We start from the raw sequence: 23,889 nt of genomic DNA, 5'->3' as shown, positions 1-23,889 counted from the left end.
ATACTGTAAAAATTTTTGTCTTTTCTCTTCAGTAGGATGTTCTTTTATGATCAATACTGGTTAATCCAATTATAATTAATTAGCATTAGTATGACAATTCAGGGTGTGGAGTGGTTCCTGGAAGAGGGAATTTTGAAATGTAAAGGCAAGTGTACCTTAGGGCTATTAAAACACATCCCCTTATTTCTCCTCCTATCTAGATCCTGGAATAACTTCATTTGTATCTGAATTTTATCTCACCTGATTCTCATCATTAGAAATAAATGTTTCCACTTGGCAGCCATGTTTGTTTTCTAATTCTGGAAGATTAGATGCTTTGATGAAGATGTCCTTTTCCATGGTATCAGTCCCAAATTCCTTAATTCCCTTTAGTCTTCAATGGACCTACTACTTCTCCTCAATTCTTGAATTCCTGTCTTAACTATTTTCAGAAAATAAAACTGTCTCATAAAACTACTTAAGATTGGTATGGAAACCTTGGATAGAAAACCTCTCCTTCTGGCCTCTTCTCTTTACCTACATACTCTTTAACACATTTATTTACCCACATCTTTCTTCCCTTGCTCCTCTGCTTCCTTTCTTCCAGTACTTCTCTGTAAATGAAATGAACGAAAGAAAGGGAGATAAGGAGGTGGGGGGGGGGATGAATGAAGGAGGGTAAGAGCCTAGATGCATTAAGAGAAGGAATGGACCAAAATGGAATTTGTTGGGAGAAACCATAGTTGGGATTTTAAATGCTTTTATGCTTAAATGTTCCATCAAAAGGACAAGAGAATCAGCAAATATATTCTACATACTCTAAAATCTTCATGTGGGCGTTTAAGTCAGAATGACCTTTCCCAGAGTGGGGCTATTAGCACTCTAAAATTTATAAGCAAATCTCAAATTTTCCTTTGTTCCAAGATTAGAATATACAGGAAGATTTGGGCCTCTTAGGAAACAGGCTTTTGGGGGCACTTTCATGCATGGCCCCCAAAACAAGCCTGACATTGTTATCTTTAGAAAACTATTGAAAATTCTTCAGAAAGGCATTGTGGTAGGCAGTATAATGATTTCTCAAAGACAGCCACACACTAATCCCTAGAACCCATGAATATGTTACCATGTATGACAAAACGGAAGTCACAGATCTTGAGATAGAAACAGTATCTGAGATTACCCAGCAACCTCAATCGAATCGCATAGGTCATTAAAATCTGGGAACTTTTCCTGGCTGCGGTCAGAGGGAGACTTGACTGTGGACAAATGGTCTGTGATGCTATGTTACAGGATTTGGAGATGGAAGGGGGGACCATAAGCTAAGGAATATGGACAGTCTCTAGAAGCTGGTAAAGGAAAGAAATGGATTCTCTCCTGGAACCTCCAGAGAGGAATGCGCCCCTGCTAACACTTTGATTTTAGCCCACTGAGACCCATGTTGGAATTCTGACCTACAGAACTGTGAGATAATAAATCTGTATTGGAAGTTTTGGGTGATTTGTTACAGCAGCGATAGAAAACTAATACGGCATTATTAACTAATACTGACCGAATCCTTTAGAGTCAATAAAATACCTTCTCCTATCACATTAAACTAATGTTAGGGTGAAATAAAGGGGGAGAGAGCTTAGCGTATTCTCATGCTTAGCACATCCATGCGCTACCTGCTACCCACTTTGAGAGATGACTTGAGCTAAGGTTACCCATAATAGATCCAATCATATTTCCTTATGAAATGCCCCCAAATAGTCCTTTCTTAATGTTCCTACATTTATGTGAGTACACCAAGATATCTGGTATCTTGGGATTATTCACTCAATTCATGACTACCAAACATTTTGCAAATAAGTGATGCAGAAAGGAAATGAGGTTTCCAGAGATAATAGAGACAGAAGATTTAGCTTAGGTACTGCCACTTGGTGGCTGTGACTAAGACTGGTGTTTCTCTCTGGACATCATTTTCTTCATCAAAAGAATGATAGAATTAGATGACTTCAAGGTACTTACCACCCTAAGCATGGGTAAATTATTAAGTAGGCACGGAGAGCTTGAAATATTTTCTGCTTGAAGGTGGGACCAGCACAAGGAACATACATGCACACATGTACATACACACACGGGATGATTTCTGAGGATCTGCTAAACTTTTTTTGAACATTGAAAATAACCTTTAAATCTGTTCATGGTACGCACTTTTAAAAACTGATGATTCCCCACCCCCCCAAAGCTGAATCTGGTGAATTATTCACATAGTAATATTCAGCAGTATTATTGCTGATGTGGGAAAATCAACATACGTGCAAGACTCACTAAAAACGTAGTTGACTTGACTTGCATTTCTGCATACCTAGGCACTTCCTGTTTTGGACTATGAGAAAAAAGCAGTACCTTTTTTTCTCACCCCACAAATGCCTTAAATCTGTTCTCATGAAATTTCCATCTCTGTTACTTCTGTGAACTGGCTTACTAAAGTTATCTAGACCATTAATACTGTTACATGGCAATAAAAGTGGCTATTTCCAATTTGAAAAAAAAATTACTAATCTGATGTTACCTTCTATTTAATAGTAGTCTACAATTTCCCATTATGCACAGAAAAAGATCCAAAAGATCCTTTTTTTAAAAAAAGATTTTATTTATTTATTTGACACAGAGAGAGACAGTGAGAGAGGGAACACAAGTAGGGGGAGTGGGAGAGGGAGAAGCAGGTCTCCCAATGAATGGGGAGCCTGATGGGGGGCTCGATCCCAGGACCCTGGGATCATGACCTGAGCTGAAGGTAGAAGCTTAACGACTGAGCCACCCAGGCGCTCCACAAAAGATCCTTTTTATGACAAATCACATCAGATCTTTTCATCATTGGACCCGGAATTCTCTATCTTCCATGTCCTGTCACTTTTCCTTCAACTTTGCTTTAGTTTCAGAGAACTTCTGCTATGAAGTCTGCAACGTCTTACTGTTTCCCAGGACATCATGCTTTCCTACCTCTATTCTTTTGCATATGCTGTTTCTTCTTTATGTAACATCTTTTCCTTCTTTCTCTACTTGGAACAATTCTGTTCCCCCTTGAGGACTTGGCTCAGATATTACCTCTTAAAAGCCCCACTCTCTCCAGGGCCACCAGACATTCTACCTCATAGCTATTCTGTACAGAGCTCCTTTACAACATTTATCACACAGTAAAATGATTAGTATGCATTTTTGATCCTTTACCCTCTGGTCTATATATTTCTTAGGAACAGAGACCTTTAATTATTTATAGCACCTTTTTCTCCCCCTAGAAAGGATTTATAGCAACTCTTAATTCACCCCACCTAGGTCACTGAAGGATATATTAGGCTTTCAACAAATATTTACTTAACAAACAAAGGAAATAACTTTATAATCTACCAAGTCATTACTAGACCCACTGACTCACTAGAGAAGAGAGATCACAGAAAATCTAGGAGATAATTCTCCTGCTGAGTTTCACCATCTTTGCTATTTGTTTAGTTATCAAAGGAACAGAAATTGAAAACAGACACAAAAAAAGCTATGCAACCCACAAACCTACTATTACGAAAGCGTGCATTCCATATTGATGAGCTGTTACTTAACTAGAACCAAGTGACTAGGTGTAGAACAGCATAATCAACTTATTTATCCTTTCTTGATCAACTGATTTGTTACGGGATCCAGGCAAATTAATCACACCCTTCTTTTAGCCTTGTATTCCTCTAGAACCATTAAGGAGAACACAGCACATTCCACAAGGGCAGTTTTGAGGACTAACCAAGAAAACTGCCCAAAGCTGAATGTCAGAAGGACCTGGGTCCTACATGTAGATATGTAATGAATTAGCTGTAATCTTTTTTTTTTTTAAGATTTTATTTATTTATTAGAGAGACAGTGAGAGAAGGAACACAGGCAGGGAGAGTGCGAGAGGAAGAAGCAGGCTCCCAGCAGAGGAGCCTGATGTGGGGCTCAATCCCAGGACCCTGGGATCCTGCCCTGAGCCAAAGGCAGACACTTAACGAATGAACCACCCAGGTGCCCCTGAATTAGCTGTAATCTTGGTGATGTTACTGCCACTCTCTGGTTTCAATTTTCATTATATGAAAACTGATCACTAATTCCCAAACTTTTTCCCCCCTTTCCATCACACCTCGGGACTACGGCACACTCCGTCAGTTTAATTTTCTTAGACTGATAGTATTTCCTCAGTAGAGGTGGGCCTAGAGTTCTATCAGAACCACAGTGTATATACAAGGTAGTGTGTGTAAGTATAGTGATAAAGTTCCCTCAGGTGATTTTAAGTCTTTGAGTTGAGAATCAGGAAACTCCCTCCAGGTCTTCTCAGCAAAAAATAATCTATGATTTGATAATTCTATGAATGAGCACTAGAAAAGGCATAGAAAGGATGGCAGTGTAAAGCTCAGATTAATTGCAGAATACAGTAGCTAGGTGAGAAAAGTATTACCGTTAAAGGTAGACACGCTGAGCAAACAGAAACAGAGACTGGCTGATGAAAATCTAGGTTGTGTCTCTTACCATGTTATCTGGGTGACCTTGGACAAGGTACTGAATTGCTTTCAGTCTAAATGTTCTCATCTATAAAATCCAGATACAAATGCTTCCCTGCTGTGAGGTATGATCAGCTGTGTAAAGCATTCAGCGTGGTGCCTGGCGCATAGTCAGTACTCAGTGTTAGATATACATGTGTGTTAGATATACGTAAAGTGAATTAGACACGTCCCTGTCTTTAAAGGCTAGGGTTCCACTTCTGGTTTAGAACCTCACATAACTCAGCTCTAAAAATAAAATGTCTAGAACTTCTGTGAATGAAACAAAGATCAGATATTTTAATGTGTTTTGTATTTACTCAATGACCCCCCAAAACTGGTTAATATTTTAACATCTTAATTAGAAATTCCAGAAGATCTTATGTGTAGCCTTCATCAGAGATTGGTTTCAAGTTTGTGCTCAAACACACAAAGCCCAGGCAATCTACCTGCTGTTCTAATACCGTCAGTATTGCAGTAGTGGATGGTTTCTGAACGCTAACTATAGGTCAGGCATGGCTGAAAGTAATTTACATGTATTATTATTAACTTATTTAAACTTCAAAAACACTATCATAAATATTATTATAATCATCCCTATTTCACAAATGAAGAAACTGGTGCAAAGAAAGCTGAAACTTGCTCAAGGTCACTGTGGCAAAGTAGAAATTCAAACCCAGGAAGTCAGATCCCAGACCCCAAGTTGGGGTCTCTCTGCTATGGTGGATAATGGTAGGATTCCTAGATGGGCCGGCAGGGAAACTGACTTCCAGACCTACCTGTGTGTCCTTCAGTAAGCCACTTCCGAGCTGAAGCCAAGGTTTCTGTGCCTAAAGTAAGGGATTTGGGTTAAATCTGAGGTCCTCCAGCATCAAGAATATCAAAATTATTATAGTGGTTCAAATATTGATTCTCTTTCTCTCCTGTCTGTGACTTTCTAGTTCATACTATCCAGCGATCTGAATGACAAGGATTACTGTCTAAGGGAATCTCCACTTTTTTCCCCCTTTTTTTAAAAAACAAATTTTTGGATACTTATTTATTTATTTTTTTAGCTGCTGTTTTCTTTTGTTTTTCCTGGCATGTAATATGTTGGCAACACAAAGCATTGTGTACACATCTATGTGTTTGTAAATGTTTATGTTGCTATTTGCTGTTTAGGAGAAATAATAACTTATAAAACAAACACAAATGGCAAGAAAACAAAATTAGGCAGACCAGATTTCACCAACAATAGGAACTTCATGATTATATTTGTCACATTATTTACTGTGTTATTTCTATCTGCACCACCATTGTAGCACTTACGATCCCCCTTCTTCTGTTTAATTTTCTCTATAGGATATACCACCAGCTGACATGCCATAGATTTGACTTATTTACGTGTTCGCTTTCCTCACTAGAATGAAAGTCCCATATACAGGTTTTGTTGTTTAATTGAATCACTCATGTTGTGCCAACGTCTCCAGCAGTGCCCACACACAAGAAGTGCTCAATAAGCACTGATGAATGGAATTCAATTACTTCCTAATAAGTACCACCTCTAGGAATCAAGGGCACATCACTACTGAACTTCTGTTCCCTCACCTCACTTAATAATGATAGCATCCTCAAACCAGGACAGAACTCCAAGAATGAGCCTCAATTCATTCCCCCCTCTCTCCAATGAATTGTCACAACATAAAGGTCTTGGTTCAGGCTCCTATCATTCCCCATAGACTAATGCAAATGACACCCAGACCGACCTCCAGTCACTAGATCATCTCCTGTTCAACACCTGTCCCCCTGGTAGTACCGAGGGTGATCTCAAATCAGTGTCTACCAGGTTGTGTCATCCCCGTGTTCAAATCCTTCAGAGATTCTCAGGGCCTTCAGGACAGACTGTACACTTTCTAGTAAGAAATAAAAAGCCATTCTGATGTGACCATTGGTCATTCTTTGGTCTCATTTCCCCTCCAATTTCCTATTCTCTTGTCATATTGTATTTTTTGCAATTTTCTGATCTCTCTGTACCCGTTGGATAGTTTGTCTGAAATGTCCTTAAATTCACGGTTTGCTTGGAAAATTCCACTCTCATTCAGCCCCTGTGAGAACATAACATCACCTGTTGGAAAACTGCTCTCACTTTTCCAATCACAGTAAAGCATTTTATCTTCTTTCCTTTCATAGCACTTTTCACCTAACTCCAGTAACACACTTATCATCCTGTCACTGAGTTATTTGTAAACACATCCATCTCCATTTTGTAGACTAATGTTGAATGGAAACGCCTAGCACAGTGCCTGGCACATAGCTGGACTTCAACAATTATGAAGGAATGAAGGAATAAACAAATATAAATTTCCTGTCTAGAAATCATCCTTCTCATTTAAAGGAGGTTTATAAATGAACTCAGATCCCAAACCCTTAGCAACAACACAAAGTTTAGAATTTTCCTAGTCTTACCTAAACAAATCTTGTGGCCTGTCTAGGGAATCTCTTGACTTCAAAAGTAACTGCAATGCTGAAGGCTCCGCTTCCACAGGTTATCTTCTTCCGTGATCTCCAAATGAAAACCCACCATGAGCTTACTGTGTCCGTGAGAATGCTGCTAGTACAGACAAATTTTGGATGGCGGCTGGATGCACACACCTGAGCTATATTTCCTTGATCTGCCAGAGAAGAACTGGAAGCAACAGTATCTCCGCACCACCTGTGACCAGAGATGTAGAGCATGGGAGATTCCAGGAGAGCAGGACGTGGGGTAGATTGTTCCCAAGGTTGCTTTAGCAGCACAGAAAGTTTTCTTTAGAATCAGGGTGTCACAACAGCTGCCTGAAGACACCACACATCCAAAATTAGGAGTGGGAACTAAGTCGAAGAATCAGTTAATCAGTGTCTGGCTTCCTGAACCACCTTAATGAAATAAAATGCCAAAATTCACAGATACATTGACACTCCTGCTGATGGCCTAAAATAGCATCAACTTCCGACTGAGCGAGCCAATTGCTAGCTATTGCATTGAACTCTTCTGACTGATGATATATCAATAGGGTAACCTTATTTTGAAGATGAGTTCCCTTCTCCCTGCTCTCTCTCATTTCCACTTTGGCAGTGAGACCAGACTTGGCCTGTTCCTAAGGCTCACCGGACTAGAAGATGCCAGTGCGGGTGGATTGATAAAAATGATAAGTAACTATTCCCACGTGTGAATAAAGGCAGCACCAGACTGGGATGAAGTGATGGAAGAGGGGGTTTGTGGATGTAGATATTGCTAAAATCACAAGAACCAGGTTTCAAGTTCGAGAGAGAACAGGGGAATAGAGCTGTAGACCTAAGTGCTGCTATCATAAACAGCATTACATTCGGCACTTGTCTTACATCATCTGGACTAAGTGGGCACTGTTACTCTCATGGGGAGCCAAGGCAGTGTCGCTGCAGACATCTGGTGTGGTGCAAACAGAGTGGTCGTGCACCTGGATTTCCACCCCCTGCTTCATCAGTGGTGAGACCTTTCAATCAGAGGAAATCGTATCATACTAAAAAATCCCCCGAGAGAAGCCGAAGGAGAACTAAAATGGAATTTGTCAGAAAATCCACATGATGAGCATGGACTCTGTGGGCCCAATCTTCTACCAGACCTTCTGTAAACTGTAGTCACAGGCACAGTTTATCTGGGGGTTCAGAACTAGGCTCTAGGTTCAAACTGCAACTCCAATAATTACCAGACTCTGGGACAATTATTTAACTTCCCTTTGCCTCAATTTCCTGATCTGTTAAAGAACGGTACCCACATCATAGGGTTATAATCAACAGATACAAGTAATACACACAAAACCTGTAGCAGATAGTACATAGTAGTGTATATAGTGATCACTACGTGCTCGTCTTGTTTTCAACAGGGGAATTGGTAGGAATATTTGGGATCAAGTCAGGCTAGAGAATCTTCATTGCAAGTCAAAGTCTTGATGGAGTGGCAAAGAGAGATTTAAGGATTCATTTAGCTTTACCTCTTCATTTTGCTCCTTGGGAAGAGCAAGATAAGGAAAATATGGCCTCTCCTCTCAGTGATCTTATAGTAAAGTAGGAGACACAGACATACAAACATACGAGTTACATATATTATATGAATATTACATAGCATATATAACATATATGTGTATACATATACATATACATGAGAAATAAAGGCCACAAAAGTTATGAATAAAATACAATATTAACAAGAATTAGAAAGAAATTAATTCTGACTTAGGAATTGAAGACCACATCCTAGGATAGTCTATAGTGCCTCTCTGTACAAAACCCTTTAAAAAAATTTATAAAGCTACATTTGCAAGCAAAGTAAATTATATATTTGGATCCTAGACTCCAGCAGGACAAACTCTTCATTTTTATTGAACTATTCACATCAACAATTCAAGTAAGTTAAATTCAAGGAAGCAGCAATTCCACCGTGGCCAAGTTTGTGTTGCTTTGCTGTCTCCCTGGTCCCTACTGCCTGACAAAAGGATAGTGGGATAGAATGTGCTCTCTGGTATGTCTCTGATGTATGGTCTCTGATTGGCCCCTAACTTTCAATAGAGATCACTACATTTCTGAATGGTTTGGGAAAAAATTGCTGATAGGTCCCAAACTCTCTTGATTATGATATTTTAACCAAGGCAGAAAAAGAAAGGCAATTTCAAGCAGACTATAGACAAAGAAAAATTAACTTGGTTTTCTACTACCTGCAATTCTCAGCCTGGTAGTAATGCACTCTTTGTTCTGCTAAAAAATACTCTGTATTGATTATGCTGACACTGACAGTAAAGCTGTATGGTGGTTAGTTTTCTTTAATTTTTTTTCTTCACATCTCAGATGAGAAAGTGGGTTATGATTCATCCTGCACAATCTGAGTCAAAACTCATTTTTGTCTCTTTTTAATTAGTTCTTCTGCAGTCCACATTAAAAAGCAAGAGTAGTTTGCTCAGCAAATGACGACACTGTGGTATGTCTGTGTGTTGCTTTCTCACACACAACTGAAAAACATTTTCTGTATCCACTAATGATATTCCATTAACAAGAGAACACCATAAGAAAATACAATGTGCTAATTCAAAGAGAGACAAATACTAACATTAAAAATTCAGAGAGCCTGATTATTACACACTAATCATAAATGGCATAAATCAAGCCAGATACTGCACTGGGAAACAATACTAACAGCTCTTAAATTTTTGATCTCTTATGGTTTAGAATGCATTTTCACATCTATTGATTTTACTTGATCTTCACAATATGTACATAAAATAGGAATAATGATTTTCTTTAATCGGTGAAATAAGTGAAACTCAGAAAGGTTAGCAGGTTAAATAAAATTGCTAAATCTTATTTAATTTAATAGAGAAAATCTAAATAAAGAATTTGGTTCTGTCTTTTAACCTGTCCTGGGATAAGCTGGTTTCTTTGGCAAGATGATAACTCTAATCTTAAAACTGCCAAAATAAGGTTTTTAAATAATGTATACCAATATGTTCTAAAGCACACTGGAAATGTCAAATGTCCACAATGTCATACGGAGAAGATACAGAACTTATACGTGGATTTCCTGACTCAAAGTCCACTGTTTGCCTCCTGGTGCCATGTAACAAAAAATGAACTCTTCATTTTTATGACAGTGCTGTATTATCTACACTGAAGACCACTGTTACATTAATGGTTACCAATAATAATTTAACTTATGTATGCCAAGTAACATTAGTGAACAACATTACAGACCCAGGAAAATCCTTAAATAGTAATACTAGAGTATCCACCTCAGTAAAAGAGTATTCTTATACTGGTTCTACAATCCTTTATTTTTATTAACTGACACTTAAAGCTACTGTAAATGCAATGATCCTTCTCATCAACCTTAAGAAATGAGGAACAGTACTGAGCAAAGTATAAAACGGTCTGGGAAATACAATTCTTGAGCTTATTTTCCATTTCTTCTGTGAAACTCTGAAGCAAGCAATGTTGTAATTTTATAAAGGACAACTGTTTTCCTATCCACCTATGTTTTAATGATGTATAGAGGACAATATGTGAAAAGTATCTGAGGCAAAAAAAAATTAAGGGGCTGAAGGATCCCTATTAACCATGTAGTTCAATCTCCTAATACAAAAGATGAGGCCACTGGAAAAGGGGCTGGACTAAGATATCACAGCAAGTGAGCAGGATAGTGTCAGGCCCAGATTCTGGCCTCTGAATGCTTGATTTCTGGCTCTTTACACCACTACCCTGCCTCTCATAATAACATACAAAAAAATGTTTATTTTGTAGAAGTGAACTCAATGAGTGACCTTGAGGCAATTCTGTCATCATGGCGTTCCATCAATTTGTCTTCTTGTTGAATTACATCCACATTTCTCAATACTTTGAACATTATAGGATTCATGTATGAACATTTTAAAATTTAAATATGGTATTCAACTTAATGTCTTTTAAGGAGAAAAAGCAGCACATATTTCAATGCATAAACTCAAATTATGGATATTATTGATAAGGATGAAGATTAAGTAGGTAAAAAGTTAATTTAAATAAAAATATTAGGCAAATAATAGTAGATAGTTCATATATATGGTAAAAATTATGAAGGTGCCTTCTTATCACAGAATGAGAGGCTCTGAAGCTATATGATTTCTATGTGTCTAACTTTGCCATGATCCCAAGGCTAAATAGGAGAGAAAGAGAGGCAGTGGAGGTTAATAGCTATTTTCTAGTACATCCAGCCTACTGCATCTTCTAGCCTCCTTCAGCAAGTCACTCCTGCAGTGTTTCTGTTTTCTCATTGAAATTTAACACACGATGCTCACTTACAGGCAGGAATGGAGTTGAGTCCAGGATTCGGACTGACTGAAGGTTTGATGGTTAGAGAACCAGCTGACGTCTGAGCTCAGAGCTGTGTAGTGCTGTAACAAATCTGGGAGAATTTAATACAACGTGACTGACATTGAAGTCAGGAAGAGGATTGGAATAAGGTCATTAATTTGGACCTGCTTCTGGGTCTTCCCAGTTTATTGGCCTTGGATATTTTCTGTTTTTTTTTTTTTTTTTTTTTTTCTTTAAAAGGATTCAACTGTCTTTGCTGAGAATTCTAGCCACAGATAGTATGTTGCCAACCAGTCTACTCCCCAGCAATAGGTCTCTCTTCACGTGAACTTCTGTGACATTTAATCTGGCCCAGGTCAGCTGGTAAAAGTGGGAAATGCCCGCTGAACCTGGATGAAAAACAATGTATTTTCCGTTGCCAGTCATAAAATTGGTTCACCATCAAAGCCCTTGGCGCTACAGGATTTAACAATTCTTTATCTTCTGGCCATTACATTACGTGCTATTATTTCCCGTAGCGTACAACACAATGATTGGTATATAGTAGGCACTCAATAAATATTTGTAGATGAGTGAATACATTCAATTAAAAGTACAATAGATGCCTACCAAACAGAACTCCACAGATGTTCGAACAATGGCTTTGCTGACAGTCAATTAATTAGCCCTTCTGACAAATCTAATGTCACTTCAAAGTCTGAAAGGAGATGATTATCTGTGTGTTTTAGAGAAAGTTGTGGGGAAAGAGCAGGTGAGGGGGAAGGAGGATGGTTTGGGGGGTAAGGGGAGTAGAGTTAGCAGTGATCTGTATTTGTGTGTTTACGATCAGAAAATGCATAATTAGCACTTGCAGGTTCAGGTCCCAACTCTAGCCACATAGTCCAGCACACAACCATAAACGACCTATGAATTGGAACTTTTTTTTTTTGGTCATACAACTTGTGCTCCCGCCAGCTCATTCTCTCCCAGAATGCCAAGTCTGCGGTCAGTTATTAGGTAAAAAAAAAAAAAAAAAGTTTCATTATGAAGTAGGAATCTCTTTTCTACCTTTCATTCTCTGATGAAGGGAATGATGATTGCAATGTAACTGAATGAGTGGGTGTCTGCTGTTGGTATGAAGACCGTATGAAGCAGGCATCTGGGGGGTCGGACGCAGCCTGGAAGGGGTCTAGTTTAAGTGAATGACCTTTCACAGCTGGTTGCTATGGAAAACACACATAAACATGGGGTAAGGATGTTTCTTTCAATGTGAAGCCCTGCTCATCTGACCCAATTAGATTAGAATAGCAGAAAATTGAGGAGTTAAGAGATTGCCCTGGGAACCAAGGACTATAAACTCCACAGTGGGACATGAGGGAAAATGTGATCTAGAACTTAGAACATCTCAACCACGTAACCCATCAACCGACCAATTTCATTCCTTAATTTTCAGAGAAAACTCATGCAAAAGAGATCAAATTCAAGGGTGTCAATTTAATTTTTGCTAAAGTTCAACGAATGTAGCAACTGTATCTTACTCTACACATTCTCCAGTGCGTTTAAGTGATTAAAAAAAAAACAAAAAAAAAAGGAACAAGGAAGTCTGAATTAGAATCCATGGCTCTATCACTAACTACTTTGCAACTTAGAAAACTCATTCGTTTCATTATCTCTAAAATCAAGGGACTTTCCTTAGATAGTCTCTGATTCTCTCCAACGCTAACCTTTTATGATCCCATAAAATGCTAAATAAATCTCTGTTAAATGAAGTGTTTTCCCTCTCTAGTTTACTTCACACCATGTCCTGCCACAGGGAATATGCAATGTCTACTCACAATTTTCATTCATATGTTCATTAATTAATGAAACAAATATTAAACATCTCTTATCAGTCACGCCTTGTTCTGAAGTGAAGATGGGGAGACAGCAGTGAATGAAACAAAATATTGCCTTCAATCAGACTTTCATTCTAGTGGGGAAAAGAGACATGAAATATTACAAATAAGTAATTTGATGAAAATGAAAAAAAAAAGGATATTGGGAATCTCTTCAGTAATTTTGTATTTAAAAATTAAGGAGCTTAGGACAGTATGTGCACATAGGTCCTAACAAGTTATTGATTTTATTTTATCATTTTCAAGGGCAATGCATATTTCACTCAAGTTTGAATAAGGTGTATCCAGGAGTGGGTTCACAAAAATGTCAGGCAAACCCACTTCCTTACCTTTGTGAACAGCCCTGCCATCCCTCTTCCCACCAGCAGAGACTAATTTCTTTTCTTTATTCAGAAATGAACTTTTGACCCTAGAAAACGAAACATCGTTCTAGATAGTTTCTAAGAGTAAATTCTTCTTTATGACACTATAAGTCTAAGTTCCCAAAACAATGCTTAAAAACACACTATATAGACAAATTAATTAAAAATTAACATGTACTAAGATGGAATACATAAGAGCTCTAGGATTATTTATTTAGTGCTGTAAACATATATTGCCCCAAGCAAACATCTTACCAGAAATCACTACCACAAAAGGAAATATATCTAATATGTCTCATTAACTAGAAAACATTCTATTCCCATGACCCAAAGATACCTTAAACAAAGAGCTGGAGAGAAGCAAAACCGAGAAATCCATTTTTTCGCAAATCAATATAACCTTTTCTCTAAGCCACTCGTTTTCTAATTTTTCTTCCATTGTGGTTTTTGGGGTTTTTAATTAATTAGGTCATTTTTTTTCTGCGAAAATAAGATGCTTAAGGCCTCAGGTTCCATCCGTACTAAAGGCCAACTGCCCACCTGGAGTCATTTCCCAGTTTGTAATTGACAGGAGTATTTTGGAAATTATTTTCTTGACACAAAATAATAACAACAAAGAAAAACAAATTACCTAGCACCTCTCAGTTGAGACCCCTAAGCACTCTTCAAACCAGACACACTGTTCCTTGTACTGATGAAAAAGCTGAAGCACAGAGCACGTTCACCGACCTACCTCCCAGTTTATGACTATCCAGGAACACGGTGGGAAGAGTGTGATGGGCGAGAAAGAGAACAGGATCTGGAGTAGCAGGCCTGGGCCTCACTGCAATGCTGCTGCTTAGGGGAGCTATGCTTCTGGGATCTCTGACTTTAGGGATGGGTGGTGGCCCTGGAGAGTGGGGAGTCCCTTCATTACTCAGATCCTGTGTGTCTTCATGTGCCAAATGGGGGAAAAATACTGTCTGTTTTGCAGGGCTGCTGTCTAGCTCAAATGATATAACAAGTATGCAAGTGCTTTACAAAACGTTACATAGATGTCAGTTGTAATCACGTAATAGTAATGACAATCTGGGGGTAGAACAAGAAATGGGATGCAAGAGGTCGATTCTCGGGCCAGTTTAGATGCCCACGTCACTGAACGTCAGAGCAGGACAGTACTTTCCAAATCCAATCTCATTATCCACGGGATGCTTGAGTACCTATATCACCACATCCCCAGTGGGGGGCTATGGGGCTTGGGCTTAGACTCTTCCAAGAACTTGTCTCTGTCTGCTCAAAGCATTAATTCGTTGTACTGAATGCGGATTTGCCGGCTTCCCCACACTTGCCTTGCTTTGTTGCTAACTCTGGAGGCACGGATATCAAGTTTAATTCTTTTCCACAGGGCAGTCTTCCAGCAGCACCTGGGCTCCAGGTTTCTTTCCTTCACACCTTCAACCACACCTCAAAAAGTGGTTTGCAGCATCCTAAGCACCATCGGCCAAGTCCCCCACACGGGCTCACTTATCAACTGGTCTTACGAGTATTGAAGACAAATGGAATACCAATCCTCACTGGTTGGGCACTCTGTTTCTACCCATGGGCATTCACTGGACCTCCATGTTGCTCTCAACTCAGGAGATACATAGCGCCAAGCATGATGAGTTAGTTTTATTAATAAAGTAATTACAGCACATGCCCACCCATGCCTTTCTTCTCTTGAGGCTTACCACATGCCACGTCCCCACTGCCTCTTATGTTCCACTTCTGTCCCACTGTCCTAGTTCCCCTAGAACAAACTTCTGGCTTTATGCAAAATTTCCCAATATACCTCAATAACAATACTCAGAGAGAAACAACAACAACAAAATTCTTAGACAAATGCCAAGTTCTGTGAAGAGAATTTACCTAGTGCTGCTCTGAAGGCATAGGGATTCTTCAAATAGCTCCCTAAACAATTTTGAGACTCACACACTTCAGCTTTTTTTTTTTTTAAAGAAGGAATAAGACAACACTATGTAAGCAATGCCAAGATAATTACAGCTTTGTGCTTAAAAATAAGCTGGTGGATATTTTCATTCCATCCTCAGATATATTACAGTTCTCATTTCCAGAGATACTATATTCCAATAGTATTGTCTTGGGTCTTAGGGTCTGCACAGCCAGAACACCATTATTTTGGGGAGAATTGTGCCATGGACACAGGGATAGACATGGAACCTCTCTTACACAAACAGATTTTCTCTTTCAAAATGAATGAGAGCACAAAACTTAGAGGCTCTGGGTGTGTCAACCAACATGGAAAACTCTTGGATAAATTCAAAAGACGTGGCAAAAATATCTAGAGACAAACTCAACTTTCCATTACATTTCCCCCCTCATCACTGTCTGAAAAACATAAGCTCCAATCATGGCAACTAGCCCTGTAAGCTCCCTAATATTCTGCCAATGGTACCTTTCTCCCCATTCACCTTAATAGCTAATTTTAAAATTCTCCCTCTCATTTTAAGTTCTGCAGTTTATCCTAACTTAAAATAATTCATAGTTCATCACCTCTTGTTCTTTCCATACATCTATCCCTGGAACTGAGAATCTCCTTTACTATAAACATACTTTTCTAGTTGCCCAGGGAAACGGGTTGCTCAAAGACGCAAGACTTGCTGCACATGATTTGGGTCCAAGGCCCACTGCCTGGTTATTGAATCAGGTGAGAATTTTCTACCTCCAATTTTCTTGTATGTTTTCTTTCATCCCCCTACAGGGTAGTGTTTCAAGGCCCACTCAAGGACCCCATTGCCCATGGGGGGAAAAAAAAACTTGGGAATCTTCTACAGCCCAATTACATAAGACTAAGTAGATGGAAAATGTTCAGAGCATGAGAGAATTTTGTCTTTCCTTTAAAGATACGGACTTACCCATCTGCTGCATTATGGGTTCATTCGTTGTGGCGTTTACCTAATACTGTAATACAGCAATCCCTGATTTTGAAGATGGAAGAGGGAGAGCATGGAAACACTAAAACTAACACCTTTTTAGAAGAAACCATTAAAAAAAAAAAAAACCAACAACCAGCTGAGACTTGGTTGAAGGTTCCTGCTTGTAATATTTATCAAGGACTGACTTAAGAAAACAAGATGCGCTGTAGTTATCAGCAATCTGCCTTCCCTCAAGGTCAAGAGGAGGGCTAGTCAGCTCACATGGTTGATAGGAAGGTCTTGGGTGTGCTGCATTCAAGTCTGTATCTGAGCCATGGCAAAAAGCTCAGGATTCGTGCCACATCAGTTAGTTCAGTTGTTATACACAGTTAAATTATATTGTCAGTGACACGGACGTTCCAGCTGCACAACTTATGGCCCTGGGCACAGATGGTCTCTCACCTGAAGATCATGACATCAGGAGGGGAAGGATGACATGAGGCAGGATAGCCAGCTCTTGATAAGCTGCAGGAACAACACATGTCTTGCTATAGTGGTAACGGATCAGCATGGACTTGAGATGAGAAGAATGAGTCCAAATGCTGAAACTTATTAGCTATGTAACCTTGAACAACTCACTCAGCCTCTCTGAATCTCTGTTTCCTCACCTAAAAGATGAAGACATCATCTCCAGACCTGTCAGTCAGACTTTGTGAATAGAGCTTTAGATAAAAATCAGCTCCCGTCATCACCACCCTAATAACTATCATCTCATCAGTAGTAGAAAAGGTATGTGTTCAGTAGAAAACAAGGAAACATACACAAGAGAGGGAAATATCAAAGATCCATTGTAATCATTACAATATTCAAGTTTAGAAGGTACAGGAATGTAACTCTATTCCTTCCACCCAAGAAAGGAGTCTTAAAATAATTCATTTGTGAGGCTTCAATACATTTTTGGGGAAGAAGGGTGTCCTGGGTAACTGTTCAGTAATGGCCATCTCTAGCTGTTCTAAGCTAAAGTGATTCTGCCCTCCCCACAATATCTCTATCTGCATCTCTATCTCTATGTGTAGATCTACCGATCGATCTATCATCTATCTAGACTTTCAAAGTACGTTGAGACATCATGACATGTCACCCCAAATACTTCAGTATGTTACGCCTAAAAACAAGGATAGCATTTTGCATAACCACAATGCCACTACCACACTCAAGAAATTAACACTGATGTATTATCGAATATATAGCTCGTATTCAAATTTCTATAAACTTGTCCCAAATATTTAATAGTTTTCTTTTAATCCAGAATACAATCAGGACTCCTGCCTTCTTCTCCAACCTTATTTCCCAATATTTGTTCCTTTCCACATTGATGATTCACTTTAACGATTTTATTCTGCATCATGTTAAAACTTCCCTCCTCAGAAACGATATCACTTCTCTACTAACATCCCTCTTCCAGATCTCTATTAGCATACTTTTAAGGACTTAACTCAAAGGCTAACCATTCCATAAACATGTTTCCATTCCTGCCTGGGGATGTCTATTCTCCTTTTTCTGAATTCTCAAAGACCTTTGGCTGAACTTTGATTAAGTCACTTGTCAGTTTCAGTCTTGTGTTAGGATGAAACACCATCACTCTGTATGTATTCTCTATTAGACGACAGGAACCTTTAAAGGTAAGATCCATGTTTGCCTATAGTCATATGGCTCGAACACTTAGTAGACTAGTTTGGACATTATAGGCACATGGTAGATATTTTCCACCTAAAGTAAATTTTCCTTAAATAATCCTGGCCTCAATTCATTTTGTTCCTTCTAAATACTCAGAAGAGAATACCCTTCTATTTTCTGTGTATCCGAAGCTGATCTCCTCCACAAAGCCCTTCTTAATTATCCAGCCAAAACCTCTGGAGGTGATGGATATGTTTCTTACCTGGATTGTGGTGACAGCAATACAAAGTATACGCATGTCCAAGCCCGCCACGTTATGGACACTGGTTATGTGCATTTGATTTCTGTATATCTCAATAAGCTGGGGAAAGTTTTTAGAAGGAAAAAAAGTACAGAGTGCAGTCTGGAATCTAATCAAATCCTGTAATTTATTAGCTGTTGATGTTGGGCACATTATTTAACACTTCAGTGCTTCAATTTCCTAATATGGAAATAATAATAGAATTTACAGGTTTATATATTTTCCATAAGGATGAAGTGAGTTAATTCCTATAAAGTACATAAAACTGTGACATCATCTTGTAAGCACTCAATAAACGTTAATCATTATTCCACATTCTCTTTCATGGTTCATATCCTTATTTGGTAATGATTATTTACGAATTGGTGACATATGTTCTATTTTTGTGAGGAACTTAAATTTAAATCAGGTATTATTAATGGATTTTTAATAGGTGTATCTTAGTTTCTTAAACAAAGCACGGATAACTTTGATTTTTGAGGATATTCTATATGCCAACAACAGCTAAGTGCTTTCTATAAAATTTTCACCCAATACTCAAAATAACAGTATGAGCTAAAGATTATTTCCATACTACAGATAAAGCAAAACAAAAACAAAGATTGAGAGAGCACGTGCAAGTTGTTCAAGTTGTCTAAGCTAGTAAGTATTAGAAGTAAGATAGTTCTTGAAGGCGAAGATAAAATTTAATTTATATCTGTTTCCCAGAAGGCTTAATACATCTTCATAACACAATGACTATCTATGTTCAGTTTTCTTCATTGCTATGTATTTAGTTGCTATGATATTTGAGGCATATATACTTGTTACACTAGTTTGCTTTTTATTTTTAATATACTTTAGTACAGCAGCCTTATTTTTTGCTTTTAACATGCTCTTTTAAAAAGTTTGCCTAAGATTCCAATATAAAACTTTCCCCCGCATCAATAACAAGAGCATGAGACACTTTTAGTATATTTTAATCTAACTAGAGACTTTAAAAAAATATTCTCCATGCATTTGTCCTATCGATTTATGTTTAGCTTTTAGCTTTGTTGTTATTTCGTTGGAGTAATGCTGCTTCTATCGGCACTTACTAGTGTAGAAAGAAATTCTAGAAAACATTTGCTCCACACTTTTGATTTACCGAGGTGGGAAATGGGGCTCAAGCAGATGGGGAACATTTCACTATTGCTTAGCCAGTCAAAAGCACAGAAAGGACCAGAACCAAAATTCTTCATTCCCACTGCTGACCTATACCTATATACAAATCAATGCCATGTTTTTCACATCCTATCCCATTCCATCTGTGGCGTGGCTTTCAGTTCACCTGTGGAGTGCCCTCAGTTCACCTGTTATTACACATTCCCAAATACGGAGCAAGGGGGGAAGACATGAAAGTAGTCAATGTCTGAAGAAGTGAAAGCTCTGTGTAATGTTTCCATCTCCATGCCTTTGCTCCTGTTCCTTGCCAAATGTAATCTCCTTTCTCTACGTGTCCTTAAAATGATGCTACTCAAACTGTGGTCCCTGGATGGGGATCTAAGAAATGTTTATCTGCAATGGGACAGAGTACAAACACAGAGAGGGAGTATTTAGGAAAGAATGTAACACTTTAATAGGGTAAATTATTCCTGTTAAATCTCATAATGGTAAAACTTGGCCTTCCATTTTGTATTCTCTTTATTTCGTTTACTTAGTAATTAATTTTAATGGTGCTCTATACAAATACTGTTCTCCAACAGATTAAGGAGGAAATAGCTTTCATCACAGAAAATTTGGGAGGCACTCCTTTAAAAGGCCCGGGTTCAGCTGCCACCTGTTGCTTTATAAGGCATTCCCAATGCTCCTGATGAATAGAGCTTTCAAATTTTATAATATCTCATATAAGCCTCTCTTATGCCTCTTACAGCTTTCTACCAAGATTAGTAATTATTTATGTGTTTTTCTTATCTCTTCTGAATAATTACCACCTCCCTGAGGACAGGTTATGTATCTGTAACACCTCATAATTGGCATATAGTTCATAAATTCACATTACCCTAATGGACTGGATGGAATAACCATTCATAATTATTCACAGATTTGGAGAGGGGAGAGTGTTGAAAAAAATACAACAGGAACATCTTTTCCTAAACTCGCATAGGGAAAGAATCGAGAGTGCAGAATTTAGACACTATCCACTTCCACATTTTGTATATAAATATTTAGGCCAGTGAGGAATCTGAACACATACAGAAACCCTATTTCTGCCTAAGGAGAAGCTTATAAGTTGTCAAAAGTTCATTTTAAAATCAAATTTGTATCTCAAGAAACTGCACAGCACCCTTGCACTTTTAGTATGAGCCGAACAGATACCACATTTATGGCAGTCTCACAAAGTAATTTCCAGAACACTCAGTTGTGTGCAGATGCATACCGACTCCAAAGTATCCAGACTCAAATCCTTTACCAGTGGATCTGACCATATTCCTAGTTAGTAACGAGGAAAAACAGCAGGCATTTCCTTCGAAGTCAGCGCTAGCCCCCACTCACCAAAGTATTCCTCAGCAGGTGGATTTTCCATATCATACAGCATCTTCTTGGTCAGGTGCTCGAGCTCATCTTCGGGGCGGAATGAGGGGGTGACAGCTGGAGGCCCCATGGAACCTGTTTGTCCACCCTGAAAGGCAGAAGACACATAGTTCTTTAAATACAATTTAGAAAATCAAGACAATCAAATAGTATTTGCATTGTAGACAAAAAAGTACTGGACATGACTATGAAGAGATCTGGGTTCTGCAATCAGTCGTATCAGTTCTCCAGTGTCTGACCTGGGACACACCATTTTACAGGATCCACTTGTCTTATCGAGATGAGTCATTACAGGGCTCTGGAAATCCATGCTTACAACAGCAGGGATTCATTTCATTCAACAATTGCTAAGCAGTCACTACATACCAGTTGTGTGTGTATATATATATATATAAACAAGATAAATAGAGCCCCCTCCCCTTAAGGAGTTTACGGTCAAGTGAGAGATTCAGGTCCATCAATAATTAAAGATAAAGCAACTACAGAAAGTGCACAACCAGGGTACATAAGGGACCTCTCCTGTAGCCTGAAAGGAAGAATTCCAGACAAAGTACAGTCCAGGTACAGACCAGGACTTACTCAGCTAAAGGGCAGGAAACTTACAGGTAGAAGTTTTTTATATTCAGGTGAGAAAAAGGCCAAGTGGCATAAGGAGCTCCTGGCAGTTGAATATTTCTGCACCACGTATAAAGCTTGAGGTAGGAGATGAGATGGGTCTTCTGGGGCACAGGGGTGCAGAAAGTGAATGGCCCTGTGTTCCAGTCAAGGAGATTGAGTAGCTTCTCCCCATAGTACTACAAACAGCCATGTGCCAAATGGGGAAGGTACATCAATAGCACTGGTACTGGGTTGGTGTTTAAACAGGTGGGTGAGCCAGAATTATAGCAATGTCAGGGAATCCAGTGTCAGGAGAAAGATTACTTGAGACGTTCAACCAAGAATCCAAAGTATGTAGAGAAAGAAAGAAGGCCAGATGCCAGATGTAAAATAGCTTTGTGCCATGTAAATGAATGGGAATTTATTATTCTATTTTCCTTTGCCTATATTATAACTTTGGCCATTTCCAATATCACACTCTAGCATCTTTAATCAAAGCATTTGCAACAGAAAAACTTACAAAAAGTTAAGAAATAATGACATCCACAATAGCGGATGCGGAGAGCTGAGATTTTGAGAATGTTCTTCCCTTGATATTCGTGCATTCTTAAGTTGTTGATCAAGAGCTTCTCCTTTCATGAACAGTTTATAAGAATCAGTTCAACAAAACCCAAAGCTGCATATTCATTCACCTGTTATCCTCACTAGAGCAAATGAGTTCTTGGATGTGAAAATCCTGTAAAGTATAAATCCCTGTACAAACGTTTCATCCTTACTACCAACATTTATTTCAACCACTCCAAGATGCATATTAATTATCTGTGTGATGTCGGAGGCATAAAATGCCTTCTAAATGTATGTGAAATTATTAATTGGCAGGTACTTGGACTTTTCTCTGTATTTATTTTCCATTTTTTTAGGCTTTTAAAAAATGGATAGAAAGTTGTAAAGTACAGACATACAGAAGGCCAAAAAGGCCAACAATTCTTTATGCTGGGATTTTATTTCATTATTGGACAATTTGCACTGGAGAAGGGACAGCAGTGAGCAAACTACGACATGTGACCGGTGACAAAGAAAAAATAGAGCTGCATGCCGGAATCTCTTATTCATTGTGAGATAAGGAAATCTGACACCCAAAAAGATCAGGGCAGGGCTAGTTATGATAAACCCAGCACAGGGGGCCCCGCCCAGACTCATTTACTCAATAAACGTTAAATGTTAAATGTAAGGCCTCCTCGAAAGTACAAATAGCATCTGAACATTGGATGAGTGATTTGCTAGTAACATTAAACTTTCAATGGCACAGATGTTATCCACTTCTAGGAAAATTTTGCAGAAATAATCATTAAATTATATGACCAAAGCCAGTCACGGGAACTATATTTGGATAAAGGAGGAATCAAAAGTAACCATGTAACTCTCCATCCATGGGTAAGAGGTCACCTAAATGGACAATGTTGGTACATACAATGGAATGTGAACCGGTTTTAAGAGAACATTATAATTCTACCTGTGCAAGTATGAAAAAGATGGCGTAGCCATGCTATCAAAGGAACAGATCCAGTGGTAGGATAGGAAATCTAAATGATGGCCCCATTTTTGAAAAGTACGGTTTAATTATCTACAGCTCAATATCTAGGTAGGGAAAAAGTCTGAAAAGACATATAGTCCTGTGTTAAAGGGGATCAGCTCTGGGTTTGGAATCCTGGGGGCCTTTTAATTTCTAAGGTTGTGTTTCTTTAATAGTATGGAACGTGACTTTTGCAATCCATGAAATACAACTTTTCACATATGAATGAATTCAAGTGATAAAGATATGCTGGATACTAGCAAAGCCCTGGAACGGGCTAACCCAGGTCAAGGGGGAGCTCTGAGAGGAGCAAAAGGCCGAAGCTGAGACACGGCTGGGTGGGAGTGGGGGGAAATGCAAGTGGTTCTGTGTTTGAGGCTGAAGAGATGAGAGAAAGGAAGGCCCGGCTAAGGACTGCCATGCCATCCTGGGCACTTAGGGCTTCTCTATGGGCCAGGGGCTCTAGGCCCTGAAAATCTGATGCGCTCAACTCCCTTTTGGCAGAGACTGGCATCCATAAAAATGCATGTCAAATTTACTTACAATTTCAGGAAGCTCACTGGCTACAGGGAACATATCAAAAGACCCTTAGGTAGGAACATCCAGGCAACAGAAACCTAAGTGGGGATTTTCAGCAAGGAGGTGAGCTCATCAGAATAGAAAGTTCTCTCTGGAGTGGAGGGAGGATGGGAGAGCCATGAGAC

General features: G+C 38.8%; 1 protein-coding gene across 36 annotated transcripts in view; it reads right to left on the bottom strand.

Annotated features, from left to right (window-relative positions):
• The window catches only part of LPP (LIM domain containing preferred translocation partner in lipoma), a 655,397-nt gene that overhangs the window by 147,714 nt on the left and 483,794 nt on the right, over nt 1-23,889 (bottom strand). For all 36 annotated transcript variants that reach the window (XM_048214797.2, XM_048214791.2, XM_048214810.2 and 33 more), the window contains one exon: nt 20,977-21,103. In XM_048214797.2, the coding sequence (XP_048070754.2) occupies nt 20,977-21,103 (127 nt within the window). The remainder of the gene's footprint in view (nt 1-20,976; nt 21,104-23,889) is intronic.

This window comes from Ursus arctos, unplaced genomic scaffold (assembly GCF_023065955.2).
Source record: "Ursus arctos isolate Adak ecotype North America unplaced genomic scaffold, UrsArc2.0 scaffold_4, whole genome shotgun sequence".
NCBI lineage: Eukaryota > Metazoa > Chordata > Mammalia > Carnivora > Ursidae > Ursus > Ursus arctos.
The sequence above is the reverse complement of the archived record's forward strand: the minus strand, read 5'-3'. Positions and strand labels throughout refer to the sequence as shown.